Raw genomic sequence first — 15626 nt, 5'->3', positions numbered from 1 at the left:
GTTCTAAATTGCAATGGCCAATGTGCAAATATAATTTAACTTGATTTGATATTACAGCTCCCCTGTTCCCAGATTCTTTCAGCTAACTGTCCACAATCTTTGAAAATCCACAAACTTTGAACCTACAGAATGTTGCAAGTCTTCCACAAAATTAATTTCCCACAGTATTCATGCATGATCTTACTGAATAAAATACACTGAATAAGGATAATAAAAATATATTAAATTAATCATTTGTCTATACAACCTTACAATTTATCCTAAAATTATTGAGAGGTACGGGGGTGGAGAGAGAAAGAGTGTTAAAATGTTATCTATTTTTTTTTCTATCTTTTGTTTTTCATTTATCCTTTTTTTTTTTTAACATAGGGGTATCACATATGCCGAATTTTCTTTTAATCTCTCTGGAATGACAAAGCAGCCATTTAGGGAACATTATTTAGTAATCTCATCAATAGAAAGCTTTTCCTTCTAGTAACGAGTGATAGCATTTTTTTCTTTTTTTGATAAGAGGTCACACTTTCTTTATCCTCTCAAAGAGGCACCTTTATTGCAAATCTCAGTTGGCTAACTCATTGACTGGATAAGCCAGATAATTAATCGCCCATGCTAATTACTGAAAGTATTACAGATGGTCAAAATATTATTTTGTTCCCTAGGTTATGAAAAAAAAAATGTAGGAATGAACTAGCTTTTAATGGCTAGCCACAATAAATATTTAAGAGAAGGGGAGTAGAAGAAAGATTGAAATTATTACACATCCGCTTATACTTTGCTGATTGAAAATAAGGGTACTGAATAATTGAAAAGAAAGAAGTATTACAAATGCCAATACCCCTTAAGCAATAAAAATGTCGTAATCTTGGTTTTTCTTATACATTTAAGTGCTACAATTGTGATGTCTATCTAGACATCTGGCCAAATTTTAAGTGACAAAAACCACATATAGCAGATTGTAACACTAGCTTAAGCAACTCCTTGGGAACTTATTTTTTGTAGACTTGCAACAAAAGCATATTTCAAGTCTGACACAATGCCTGCAGTTCACAAACCGTCTGAATGAGAGTTAACACTACAATCTTAAAAAAAGACTTACTTAGAAGCAACTATCAGTGATTGTGAATTAGGGCACAATTGTATGCATGTTTAGACAGAAAAAATCCTACAACTCTTGGTGGTCACCATAGCACAGACAACTGAAGCTAAGTTATCCCTGTCCAGATAGCAGAGGTGATCAACCCTTTATCTTTGATCTAATTATGATAGTTGTCATGGAAGATAAGGCTATCAATAGCTATTTGCCATCTTGACTATTAGATTACCTCTAGTATCAGAGGCGATATTAGTTGCTGGGGAACACAAATGAGAAAGAGCTATTGCCCTCATAGGCCTGGTTCAGACAACACACTAAACATACTGCTTAACCACAAAATGGTTAATGGAATGCATTAAGGTCAATATATTCCATTAACCATTTTGTGGTTAAGCAGCATGGTTTAGCGTGTTGTCTGAACCAGGCCATATTCTGCCCCTTCCCCTCCTTATAGCTTTACTATGATTTTAATAGAATGTAAGCCTATGCGGCAGGGACATGCTATTTACTGTTTTACTCTGTACAGCACCATGTACATTGATGGTGCTATATAAATAAATAAATAAATAAATAAATAGTAATAATAGCTGGCCACTGTGAGAACACAATGTTCATCTATAAAGTCCTCTGACTCAGCAATCATAAGAGCAATCCTTCTAATAGTAAACTCAGGTGGTGAGTGCCAACAGGATTGTTACTGAAACAGAGCCAGGGGAAACAAGAGGAAGGCTTCAACATGCTTGAAAAAGCCACAAGATTTGGAGAAGTACAGAAAATCCTTTTCAAAAACCTGAAGTGGGGGAATCAGCATGTTAGTCATGGAATATAGACTAACAGTTGGAAAATTAAAAAATGGAACACGCAAGGTGGGGTGGGGGTGCTGAAAGTGGAGTGGGGAATGCCTTGCCTGGAGGAAATGGCTGGAATCCTGAAGAAGAACACTATTTAGGAAAGAGGATATACTGTACTTGTTCTTCTCTACAGCCAAAATCCTATTTATTCCTGTTGGCCTTTGAAGATAGAAGTCAGCCGCTATGTGCCATGTTTTGCAGCTATTTTTATCTGGCTTTAACTAACCATTTTTTTGTTTTTATTTCTGTTTTTTTTTTAATTTCTAAAACTGAGGTAATAGAAAGAGGAGTATATAATTTTTAATTTAATAAATAAGAAGGGCCAAGATTTGTCTATCTTTCCAAACGAACACCAAAATCAGACACAGCGGCCCTGTTCAGAGGACATACTAAGCCATGGTTAGACCACTAACCCTTTTGCAGCAAATGGTTAGTGACCATATTTTAAACATGATTATGTAGCCACCATGGTTAAGAATGGTTCACACAACACACTAAGCCATATGTTTAGCTAAAAATACTTAACCACAGTGGCTTAGGGTCTCATCTGAGTAGGGTAAGCATTCTTAACATTTTTGCCATCTGAGTAACCAAAATAAAACGTTAGTTGTCCAAGATTCCTAAATACTACGATTCTGATTCTGTGTGATTTTTATATATTGTTTTGTATGTCAATTAGCCACTTTGTGGATGTTTTAAAATGGGAATAATAAATAAGGTTCCTCACAGTGAAAATGTATTTACTCAAAACCAAGTTCCACTGTGTTCAATGAGACATACTCACTAGTAATATACCTAGGAATGCATTTCTATGCACACTTACCTGGGAGTAAGTCCCTTTGAATGCAATGAGGCTTACTTTTAAATAGACATCCTTAGGGCTGCTTTGCTAATCAACAAAACTAAGAATCCTCCATGCATTCCTATGACATCAGCACTACTTTTATCCAAATATTTAAGGTATTTGAGATATTCCCTGGCTGGTTCTACTAAGTGAAAGTGCACTGTGTTTGCAATCAGGTTATTAAACAGATAAAACAATAGGAAACTTGTAAAGGCAGCTCATTTCCCTCATTAATGAGTGCAACAGAAGCAGAAATAATATTGCTTAATAAGAAGCTTCTGGCAGCATTATCCATACTTGAAACAGAACGAACCCGCCAACAGTTTGTTCTCCACAGCCTGGAAAGTCACATGCCGGGTTTCATCAACACTGGCACAACAGTAGACGTCCCAAGCAACCGGTTCATCACCTTTGGCTAACAAGGACACATTTTTCAGCCAAACTGTGCTGTCTAGGTCAAAGAGTCCTTTATTACTTAACACAGAAAGACTCAGCCTCGAAATTAATTCAGCAACATGGGAGTCTAAACTTACGCAAGCGGAAACTTGCAGAACCAATATTATGCACATTAAGAACATGGGGTCTCATGTGTAACTTCAGAGGTGGGCACACCGACTCCTGCACAGCCGTTTGACGGGCCACACGAGTGGACAGGGCTGGTGGTGAGTGGGCCAGGACAAACACACCCTCCTTCAAAGGCAACAATTCATACACACAAATTCAGGAAGTGGATCATAGGGTATAGAGGAGGTTGTTAAAAGTTTTAATCTTGTCACCCCAAATGATCCTGATGCAGGATCGTTGGGGGAGGGGAAGAGGCTTTAACCTCCACCTCCCCCACCCCCTGCAACAATCCTGGTCAAGATCGCTATTTCTAGCAGCAGGGAAACAGCCATCTGTTTCCCACAACCCAACTGATGGCTAATCAGCTGGGTTGCAGGGAATAGGAGGCAGGGCTCTGTGTGCTGCACAGAGAGCAGCCGAGGGCCACAGACAGCCTGCAAGTTGCCCACATGTGCTTTAAACATAGGACTCACATTATCTTCGCATACAATCTAGAAGTAGGTGGAAAAGGGGAGGGGGATGTTGAAAAGACCCAAGGCAGCATCCAAAAAAATGAAGCATGCTAGGTACCAGCACATGACTACCCACTAGTTTGTAGAGCATGAGCACCCAACCTCTGGCACAAATGCCGTACATGGTACAAGCAGATGGCATTCCTGGAAAAAATCAGAGCTGGCTATGGCCATAGGCCTATGCTGCTCCTGCTTCCTTTTCCAGTGATGCAGCTTGGCTTCCTTCTCAGCATAGTAAACTAAAAGCAGGCCCACATAAACCACATATGGGGAGCCTTCAGGCTGCTTGCATTTTCCAGCCGATCTTGTTTTGGCCCCGGGACCCCTTACTACCATTCCCCAGCTGAGTTACTTATTCCTTCCCAGCTGATTGGCACTAGAAATACTTGGAGCATGACTGTTTCCAGTAGCAATCAGCTGGGCAGCAAGGAAGGCAGATGGAATTTCAATGCACCAGGAGGGGAGGTTTAAACCTCTCCATCTCCTCATGATGAGATGGGGTGCGTGCAGGTCTATATGAGTGTGTGTGTGTATGGAGGGGAGGTGTCTATTTGAGAAAGATGAGGTGAGCCCAGGCCTCCATCCCCACCAATTCCGGCCACATCCATCACTGGGATGCGTCCTTCCACCCACCACTGCATGTGGCTCTCAATAGCAAAAAGATTGCTAATCCCTGATATAAGGCAACATTGGCTGGGTTCACACAACATGCTCACCCACACTCGGTAGTTGAGTGTAGGTTGTTGTTGCTGAACCACAGGCTGTTTGTGGAACTGTGGGTTAGCATGTTGTCTAAACCCAGGACTTTTTCTGCCGGGTGGGTTGTTAGCCAGGCAGTGTGGATTATTTTTCTTGAGCAAGGCACTTTGAGAACCCATGGTTTGTTGTTGGGTTGTTCAAAGTGGTTAACAAGTCTGCCTGTAGAACATGTTCTGGTTCCAGACAACATGCTAACCCACAGTTCAACAACAACCCATACTCAGAGTGTGGGTAAGCATGTTGTCTGAACCAAACCATTATGCGAAAGCAGGGCTGAAGGCATATCAAGGTGAAATCAAGTCCTTACTAGAATGGGTCTATCAAATGCTTGGATTTGATTGTACCAAATATATGTACACTTATATATATTTGCCACTGCTATTCAAAGAACGGCATAACCTTGACTATCCTATTTGAGACTTTCTATTGAGCTTCAATATTTAAAGGTATGCTAACATCATGCTCCAGATCAGAAAAAGCCAGGAACAGGCAGAGAGGGCACAGTGACTTGGAAGCAAGTGAATCAGGGGGATGTATTACCAAGCAAACAGCCCAGGATGCCAGTTTGCACCAAAATTCTTTCCTTGTATGTGCCACAAAGCCATGCAGTAAATTTCTGTAGGATGGCAAGTGCCCTAGAAATACTAACCCTGCTGGGCCAATTTTGATCAAAGTTTCTTCCCCAACCAAGCGGCGGACCTATTAGTTGCACTTAGGGTGCAATCCTACATATGTTTAGATGGAGGGGTGGGGGGAGTCCTATAACTCCCAGCATTCCCTAGCCAGTCAGCCTTCTAGGAGTTGCAGGACTTTTTTCAACCTATACATGCATAGGATTGTGCCCTTAAAATCAGAATTGTACATCCGCTAACTTTGCAGCAAGCCCCATTAAGCACAGTAGGCTTTAACCTCCCCCACCCCCTGCAAGAGCTAGGTACCTCTCACTTTTACTGCAGAGTAAGAGGTACCTAGCTAGGACCGGGCTGCAAGAAGCCGGCGTTCTAAGTAAGGACTTCGGGGAGACACCTACTTAAAGGGGCAGGACGGCCTCTACACTGGGCCTAGCTACCTTACTGCCACCGTCGCCCCGCTCATAACCTCTATCCGACCAAGGCAAGCATAGTTGGATGAGGCAGGGCCGTGGAAGCCGAGCTCCCTTCCTCCCCAAGGTCAGCCCAACACACGGGCGTCTTTTATTTGCAAGCGCTGAAGGACGCGCTGCAACCAACCCGCGGGCCTGGTCAAGCGGTGGGGGGTGGCGGCGCAAGGATGAAGGCGCCTCAGTCCTTCTGCAGCAGGGTCGCGGGGGCATCCTTTGGCCTCTGCCTCAAGGAAAGGCTCTTTTCCAAGGAGGGAACGAAGGAGCCCTTGTAAGTGGATCCGATCCCTCTAGGAGCAAAGGGAAGCAGGCCAGGCTCGCTGTCGGGTAAGAGGCATGCAAGCAGAAAGAGGTCAAGGAAACATCAGTGGGGCGCGTTTCGATTTCAAGCGAAGGGTTGCCAACTGCCCAGGAAGGGGAGACGAGAGAGAGCAGCCCAGCCTGGTCCTGGGAAGCTCTGGGTTATTGCATGGGGCGAAACATGACCACCTGCTTACTGCTGCAGATCGAGCGGCTCTTAAAGGGACAGACCTCCACCCCCAACGGAAGGCTGCGATCCTATGCAAAGCACACACACACAACCGACCTAGGAGTCAGTGGCTAGGAGCCAATGTTAGTCCTACGTAGTGCAGACCCATTGAAATGAATGAGACTTACGCTACTAACTTAGCCCCCATTCATTTCAATGGGTCTACTTTGCCTAAGATTAGGTTCTTATCCCTAAGCCTCGCTCCAATGAATGCGGCTTATTTCCAAGTAACATATGCACCGGATCGGGTCCCCCGCCTAGAAATCAAAGCCGAGGAATGGGGGTGGCTCCTGGGCTCCTCCAAACGCCTCCCCGCGTCGTTCTTACCTTCGCCTGGGTTCCGAGGACGAGCCGCACCGTCCCACGTCCGGGCCCCCATCGGGAGGCAGCGGGGAAGCAGCGGGCAACCCGGGCGAGGAGGCTCTGAGCCGCCATCTTCGAGATTGTGCGGCGTGCAAAGGCGAGGAGGACGATAAAGGAGCCCGGGCGACCGGCGGCGCTGGAGACGAAGAAGAGGTGGCGGCAGTTGGCGTCCAACCCCCTCGGCGCGATGTTGCTGGAAAGAGAAACGCGCCTGCCCGGCTGGCGGATCGAAGGCGAGGCGGTGACACAGCCCGGGGGAGGTTGAGGGGCTCGGCCTTGACGTCTAACTTAACCCCTTCCCAGAGAGGGTGGGGAAAGGGAGCGATCCACAGGGGGAGGAGGCAGAAGATTTAAGGCAACATTGCCAATCACAAGCAAAGCAGGTCTCAGTAGGTTTACTCTGAAGTAAGCCCCGCTGTGTTCAACGGAGCTGACTCCGGCGAAAGTGCGCCTAGGGTTGCAGCCTTAATTGCACGGAAGTGAATGGAATTTGCTTGCCGAGGCACCCGGTATGCAGCCTTCCCCAACCTCGTGCGTGCCAGATATCTTGAGATACTACAGTTCCCAGCATACCCGACCATTGGCTATGCTAGCTGGGGCTGCTGGGAGTCGAAGTCCAAAACGTTTGGATGACACCAAGTTGGGGAAGGCGGAGCGTTATAGGATAGGGCTGCAAGACCACGTATGCTTAATGATTTGGAACTTACTTCGGAGGAAACACGTTTAGGATAGTACTGCAATGATTGGGAAGTGAGAATCGCTAAAATCAGTGGAGCTGATTTCTGAATCGACTCGGTTACAACTAGAAGAGCTTCCACACACAAATCAAATTGAAGAATGGAGCGTGATGGTTGGACTTTAGAGTTGCCACTTTCGAACTAGCCCTGTATTTGTCCCATTAGTAGCAGTTTGAGTCACAGAAATTAGAAGGTTTTTGTTTTCTAAATTTGGCTTCATGACATGAAAGATTAACCTCTGTTAAAGTAGGGTGACCATATGAAAAGGAGGACAGGGCCCCTGTATCTTTAATAGTTGCATAGAAAAGGGAATTTCAGCAGGTGTCATTTGTATATATGGAGAACCTGGTGAAATTCTCTCTTCATCATAGCAGTGAAAGCTGCAGGAGCTATACTAGAGTGACCAGATTTAAAAGAGGGCAGGGCACCTGCAACTGTTGTGATGAAGAGGAAATTTCACCAGGTTCCCCATATATACAAATGACACCTGCTGAAATTTCCTTTTCAATACAACTGTTAAAGATACAGGAGCCCTGTCCTCCTTTTCATATGGTCACCCTAGCTATACCTCTGGAAATTGTCCAAAAGACCTCCCTGCTCCTTATGTTTAAAGAATTTTTGGACTGGGGGGGGAGCTTCTCCCTCCCCCCCTTTTTTTTTTTTTTGCATGTGTCTCTCCCCTTTTGATCCCTCAATCATTAAAGGAGCCAAATTATAATCTCTGGGTTGATATCCCTCAAATCCTAAAGTTTGGCCTGTCAGAAGTTATGTGTGCAAGAGAAACTCTCCCTCATTTTAACTGTGGATTTATCTTTGTGTTCAATGACCCAGCTATGCCCAAATGCATGTGCTCCATCTCTGTGAAGCCCTTAGTGCTGGGTAGCGCTGGTTTTACCATAGAGCGCAGCACAATTCCCTTCTGTCACTCGGTCTATTCTCTGCAGAAAAGAGCAGTCCCTGAGGATATGAAATGTGGACAAGCCCTCATTTAGAGCATTCAGTTTTTAGTTGGCAGAACATGTGACAGCCTGAAGTGACCATTTGAAACCAGTCATCTAATGCCCAGTCATGCGCCATGTGGTGTCGTTTTTCAGTGAACAGGCAAAAAATAAATTGAGGGAAAGTAGGAGTCATAAGTGCATTGGGAATTAGGTCTCAGTTTTTTAAATATGCCAAGGCAAAGGAGCAATTAAATGGCTGCACATTATAAATAGTTATCGCGTAGCTTCTTCCAATGTTGATGTTTTATAGACGAGCAACAGTTAGCGCCAGCAAAACATAAGAGGAACCACCTCATATGCTGATACAACTGTTTACTGTACATCAGGAAAAAAGCAATATAATCCCCCAAGCATGTAAATGTGTCAACTTGAGGTTAATGCTTCTAATGAAGTGGACAGTGTCCATGGAAGCTTATGCCATAATAAATATGTTAGTCTTTACGGTCATGCAGGTTTCTTTGTTATTTTTACCACAACAGGCTAACACAGCTATCCCTTCTGAGTATCATACATATGACTCCTTTTCAGCCCCCCCTCAAATCAGTGGCTAAAGGTGAAAGGGAGATATTTTTCTCCCTCTCCCATAATACTAGAACCCAGGATCATCCCATGAAATTGATTGGAGGGAGATTCAGGACAGATAAAAGGAAGGACTTCTTCACACAGCGCATAGTCAAGCTCTGGAATTCATTACCACAAGATGTGGTGATGGCCACCAATTTGGATGGCTTTAAAAGGGGGTTGGATAAATTCCTGGAGGAGAAGGTTATCAATAGCTGTTACTGCCAGTATCCAAAGCAGTAAGTCTATATACCCCAGTTGCTGGGGAACATGGGTAGGAGGTTGGTGTTGCACCATGTCCTGCTTGTGGGTCAACAGCTGGTTGGACACACTGGGAACAGAACACTGGACTAGATGGAATCTTGGTCTGATCCAACAGGGCTCATCGTATGTTCTTATACCATTTTTAGACAGAAAAAAGTCATATAACTCCCAGTATTACCCAGCTACTCATGCTTGGAGTTGTATGACTTTTTTCTGTCTGAACATGCATATGATTGCGCCTTAAGGGGCTGAATTATCGATCAGGAAACCCCTTCTGTCACTCTGACTTAAAGGGTGGTTGTCAAGATTTCAACTATGCACGGGAAGTGCTTTGAACATCTAGTGCCCAGTCATTTGGAAGTGCTATTGAAAACTTAAGATTTATTTATTCAATTTGTATATGAATATAGTAGTATAAGGCTTTTTACTCAAGATCTACTGGACTGATTCTTCTCATTTTTGTTTTAATCTGAACAGTGTAGACATGCTGAAAAGTTTTTAAAAGTTCAAAGCTCGAGCTTTAATAACAATTTATTTCCTCAATGATAAACAGACAGCTCTTTGCCTGTTATAGAACTACATTAAATGAATAAATAATGCATTTTCCTCCTATGCACATTTTATCGCTATCTGCCCAGTTTTCCAGATTGAGAACGTTTACATTTGTATCCTGTCATCTAAAGTGTTTGCAATTTCTCCTAGGTTTTTTTTTTTTTAATCTGGGAAAAGCCCTTTGCCTGTATCTTCGTTGCTTTCAGAGTATGCTCCTGTTTCCATAATTCCTGCAATGATCGATGAACCAGAGCTGCAGTTTCTTGAGCTCACACTGGGGGAGAGCTTTCAATGGGCTCTCACTGAAGTACCAAGCCTATTTTTAACTAGTGCATGATATTGAATCCCCTTTATTTATAAATCTCTCTCCTTCTCTAGAATTACTGAAGTACTTCAGAGAAAAAAAGTTGCACTAGGAGGTAGCAAATCCTGGAAGATCTTTTTTTATTTTGTATAACGCATCATCCTGTTTCTCAGTCACCTCCTGCCATTATCCAGGCTATGACCAGAAATGTGTGTGTAAGTTAGTATTTGTAATTTAGGGTGCAATCCTGTGCCTGTTCCGACCAAAAAAGTCCTACAGCAACTAGCATTTCACAACCATCCATGTTGGCTGGGACATGCTGGGAGTTGTAAGACTTTTTTTTTCTGTCAAAACGTGCATAGGATTGCGCCCTTAGCAAGGGTGACCACATGGAAAGGAAGACAGGGCTCCTGTATCTTTAACAGTTGTTGAGAAAAGGGAATTCTGCAGGTGTCCTTTGTATGCACACAGCACATGGTGAAATTCCCTCTTCATCACAACAGTGAAAGCTGCAGAAGCCCTGCCCTCTTGACCAGATACAAAAGAGGGCAGGGCTCCTGCAACTTTAACTGTTGTGATGAAGAGGGAATTTCACCTGGTGCTGCATGCATACAAATGCCTCCTGCTGAAATTCCCTTTTCTGTACAACTGTTAAAGATACAGGAGCCCTGTCCTCCTTTCCATATAGTCACCCTACCTTAACATCTCAATGGCCACAATCCTGCCAAAGTTAGTCATGACTAATGACCTAAGCATTCTTGATTAGCGGTGTGAATAGCAGACAACATCCACATACAGTCACCCATCCCAGTGCAGGCCAAAGCCTTTCCAGCTGAGCAAATGTAACATGACGTGCTAGCTGCCGCACAGCACTGCTTACATTGTTTTTGCTCCTCCTAAGCAGCCACGGAGGGCTATTAATTTGATCAGAAAAAGCTGCTGATGAAAGGATGTTTAGCTTGAAACATTTCCCCAAATCCGCTGGCCTTCTAGCGCTATTAGCCCTATTGTGGGGAGGGATATAATAGGGTGACCATATGAAAAGGAGGACAGGGCTCCTGTATCTTTAACAGTTGTATTGAAAAGGGAATTTCAGCAGGTGTCATTTGTATATATGGAGAACCTGGTAAAATTCCCTCTTCATCACAACAGTTAAAGCTGCAGATGTCCTGCCCTCTTTTAAATCTGGTCACTCTAGTATAGCTCCTGCAGCTTTAACTGCTGTGATGAAGAAGGAATTTCACCAGGTTCTCCATATATACAAATGACACCTGCTGAAATTCCCCTTTCTATGCAACTGTTAAAGATACAGGAGCCCTGTCCTCCTTTTCATATGGCCACCCTAGGATATAAGTCAGTTCCAACATGGGTAGGGCTTTACATTGGGTAAATGGGGAGGGGGCTGTGTAAAGACCACCTCCCCACTGTGCTGCTTCCCACTCAAATTAGTAGCCCTAACAAATCTCATATGTAGTTTGGCCCTAAATCATATCGCAACCAATACGATTACTTTGCTTTCAAAGCCATTGCATTGCTTTCAAAGTTTCAGTGTGGCATGTAGCTCTGACCTATGCTTGTTTTCCAATAGTGTAATAGTAGGTCTCATTGCAGTCAATTAAACTTACTTCCAAGCAGGTTCACCTATGGAGATTTCAGCTTTAATCATGATTTTACATGATCTACTTTGTACAACATTTTGTAGGAAACAGTAGCTACTGTTTCCAACTCCTAATGCTGAATGGAGATCATTTGCCACGGTTAATGTGACAAAAGGATCTGTGTTACATCTGCTGTAAGTTAATCATCACACACACTGATCATATAATTTCCTTAATTCTTAACCAAAACACTTCAATTCCATGGCAAAGCTCACTTGGTTAAAGCACTATTGGAAAACATCCAGAGAGAACAGGCTCTTAGAGGCATAAATACTCTCAAGTTTTCCTGAAGCATTCCTACATTTATCTCCTAGAATGGAGTTCAACATTTAGGGCCCAAACCAATGAGTTCAGATGATAAGATGTTTTTAGTATGTTTTAACAATGTATAATGTTTTAATTCAGTTTTATGTATTTTATATTTACTGTTGTTCCCCGCCTCAATCAAAATGGAGCGGCAGGTAAGAAATAAATTGATGATGATAAGGGATTTAGATTAAAAAAAAATAGGAAGAAGTTCCTGCTGGGATAAACTGCTCGACTGCCCCAAAAGGTGAAGGACTCTCCTTCATTAGAGGTTTTTAAGTAGAGGTTGGTGGCCACCTATCAGGGATGTTGTAGTAGCACATTTCCTGCATTGGCAGGGGTTGGGCTAGATGACCTTTGAGGTCCCATCCAACTCTATAACAAGTTGTGGCAAGAAGAGGAAATGTCAGGAATATCAACTAGGCCAGCAAGGAAGTATCTCAACAACACTAGGCCAAAGAGGTTTACGTGATATTCCCGGACTCCTGCAGAAGCTTTCAAGGCAGGCTTCTTACTGCTGGGAAGACCCTGATTCACATCCCCATTCAGCTGTGTTCTTCATTGGGTGACCTTGGGCCAGTCACCATCTCTCAGACAAACCTACCTCACAAGGTTGCTGTGAAGATAAAATGGAGGTGGGGTTAAAGGAGAGGAACATGTATGCAGCATTGAGCTCTTTGGGGAAATGGCAGGATTATAAAGGTAATAAGCTAAGGGTTTACGTTCTTGCTGTGCTGGCAACAGATATCCTGTCCTGTGAAAGGAACTATATCTGATCATTGCCTTTTGGTAGTGTTGAACAGGGTGCTTGCTTTTAGTAGGAAAAATCACTGTATAATCATATGCAAACATGGTGAAGAGGTTGCAGCTAGGACTATGGTACTCTAGCTGACAACCTAAACATGACCATTCATGTCTAATGCAACTAAGAACAGGATTTGTGTGGTTCTAAAATTAATATTCAAATTACTTTCTTATTCCTACTCTCTTCTTATAATGTAGTGGATGTGTTGCAAACTGCATATATGCCGTATGATGCAAGCTCATTTGTGAAGAGGGTGAAGTTAACCTGTAGGGTTTTTTTTAAAAAAATAAAAAAAAATAAAGACAGACAGTCTCAGAAGGATTGCAAGATTATTTCCTCAGAGAGATCATTACAAGCTCTCCTATTTCAGGTGACATATTTGAATCGGCAACCTTACACAGGCCTACTTGGCCTGCGATGATAACCCAGATTTTTATTTTATTTTTCAAACGGGTTATCATGAATAAGGCAGTGCTCCCATTGCAAGCAGGAGCAGCTGTACAAACTTTGTTCATGGTTTGGTTAATGGCACATGCTAGCATTGTCTCTCCCCCAACAAAGCATGGGTTCTTTCTGTGACTTGGGGGAGAGACAATGCTAACCAAACCATGGACAGAAGGTCCGTGTCTTGTTTATCTGCAACATAAAAACATAAGAAGAGCCATGCTGGATCAGACCAAGGGTCCATCTAGTTCAGCACTCTGTTCACACAGTGGGACAGGAACCCACAAGCACCCTCCCACCCATGTTCCCCAGTAACTGATGTCTACAGGGTTACTGCCTCTGATCCTGGAGGTAGCACTTCTTCTAAATACACATACATACAAAGTTTTGAAAAATACAAATGGCTCCCATGAGAATATTTTGGTGATATGGTTGTCCTCATAGAATCACTGAATTGGAAACATGGAGTTTTAGAATTAGAAGGGACATTTGGGGTCTTCTAGCCATTTGGAGGGCTTTGAAAGGGGGTTGGATAAATTCCTGGAGATGAAGGCTTTCAACAGCTACTAGTCCTGATGGCTAAGTGCTACCCTCCAGTATCAGAGACAATAAGCCTATATACAGTCGCTGGGGAACATGGGTGGTAGGGTTCTATTGCACCTGTGTCCTGCTTGTGGGTTCCTGGCCAACAGCTGCTTGGCCACTGTGTGAACAGAGTGCTGGACTAGATGGACCCTTGATCTGATGCAGCATGGCTCTTACGTTCTTAACTCAATTCCTGCTCAATACAGGAATCTCTGGGCAATCATCCATAAAACTCCGGATTGCTGAACACATTGCGGCTACCAAATGGCCCCTCAGAAATTTACTGCATCAACAAAACCTTTCTATTTAGACTAGCTCTAAGGTCTCCAGCTGAGATCTTTCCCAGGATGAGTTAAACAGTGGGAAGGGGTCATCTTGTAGCACCTTTCACTGTTCTTATGCTTGCTCCACTCAGAGGAGTTTTTTTCTATGGCACTAACATATGAGAGTTCAAGTTTCATATTCTTGATTTGGTGCTGCGACATGATGACCTAGAGAAAAAGTATTCATTCATCACCATGTTGAGATTTCCACCTGTAAGTATGGGGTTGCTTTAGAACCTGAGATCCTTAATAGGAATAAAACAGGCTGGGTGGGATGGAGTTGCAGCTGAAAAAATAAGTGATAATTAGAAAAGTTAAGCACACAAAACTAAATCCCTTTGACTCCCTGGTAAGAGGATATAGGATTGCACTGCTAAAAATAAAGAATTCTGAGCCCAGGAATTTGTTTTGAGTACTAGAAGAGATTGGAGCTCATAGACCTGCCACATAGGAATCTTGACACCCCACCCACTTCCGGCCGCCAAAAAAAATCTTCTTTTCAGCAGTAACATTTGGGACAGAGCAGTCATTTTTATTGTTACTATTTCTGAACAGTTGGGAGTCAGAAACCCTTTCTGACCTACTGCAGATTTAGGGGTCACGCTAAGCCTGAGAAAGAAGTTTAAATGTAGTCCAATATTATTAGCCCCATTCTAGGTTGGAGATAAGGCTACGGCTGAGAGAGTAGCATACAACAACCCTTCAGTGTATTCCAGTGCTGTAATCCCCTCACTGCAGGTTGGGGAAACGAGTCAAAGAAAGAGCCTCTTATCAAACTCTTGCAATGTAGCCCACACAGTTAATATATCTGGTCAGCAGTGGGGCGGAGATGGGTTTGAATTTCCAGCACCAAATCCCCAAACAAAACACTTTTGAAGCCCCCAAATCCAGGGCTTGATCGCACGTCAAAGCATGCAGATAGATCGCACTTTTATGGATTGCACCCTATACGCTTAGCTGGAATAAAGTTGCTTTCAACTCAATGGGACTTGCTGCTGAGTAGACATATAGGATTATACTGTAAATGTTTCAAAACAAAAAAGGTTTTAAAAAATCACATGAAATAAGACCCTTATTAAAAAGTATAAGAACTCATGTCTTCGCCACAACTTTCTGTTTTTTTGCTACGCCATCTCAGGCATGGTCCAATCCTGTATCATCATCATCATTGATATATATAACGCCATCAATGCACGTAGCACTGTACAGAATAAACAAACAAATCCCTGTCACAAAGGCTAACAGTCTAATAAAATCACAAACTAAAAGGAAGGAAAGAGAATGCAGCAAAAGGGCAGTAAACACTCCAAAACTAAATAATCGAAATTACCAACGATAAATAAGATCTAAACTAAGGGTTCCAGAAACTTGGAGGAAAGAAAAGTTTTTAACTGAGATTTAAAAACAATTCCCTTCACTGAGTTCCATAGACAGCTCAGCTTTCCTTCCTAAGGAAAGGAGGGGACCCGGAA

General features: G+C 43.1%; 1 protein-coding gene across 1 annotated transcript in view; it reads right to left on the bottom strand.

Moving 5' to 3' along the window:
• The window catches only part of OXCT1 (3-oxoacid CoA-transferase 1), a 67103-nt gene extending 60241 nt beyond the window's left edge, over nt 1–6862 (bottom strand). Inside the window, exon 1 of the mRNA XM_063128119.1 lies at nt 6579–6862. Within this exon, the coding sequence (XP_062984189.1) occupies nt 6579–6686 (108 nt within the window). The 5' untranslated portion in view covers nt 6687–6862. The remainder of the gene's footprint in view (nt 1–6578) is intronic.
• Nucleotides 6863–15626: the final 8764 nt, after the last annotated feature.

The sequence above is a fragment of the Elgaria multicarinata genome, chromosome 6 (genome assembly GCF_023053635.1).
Source record: "Elgaria multicarinata webbii isolate HBS135686 ecotype San Diego chromosome 6, rElgMul1.1.pri, whole genome shotgun sequence".
In the NCBI taxonomy this organism is placed as follows: Eukaryota; Metazoa; Chordata; class Lepidosauria; order Squamata; family Anguidae; genus Elgaria; species Elgaria multicarinata.
This window is presented reverse-complemented; position numbering and strand designations above follow the sequence as displayed.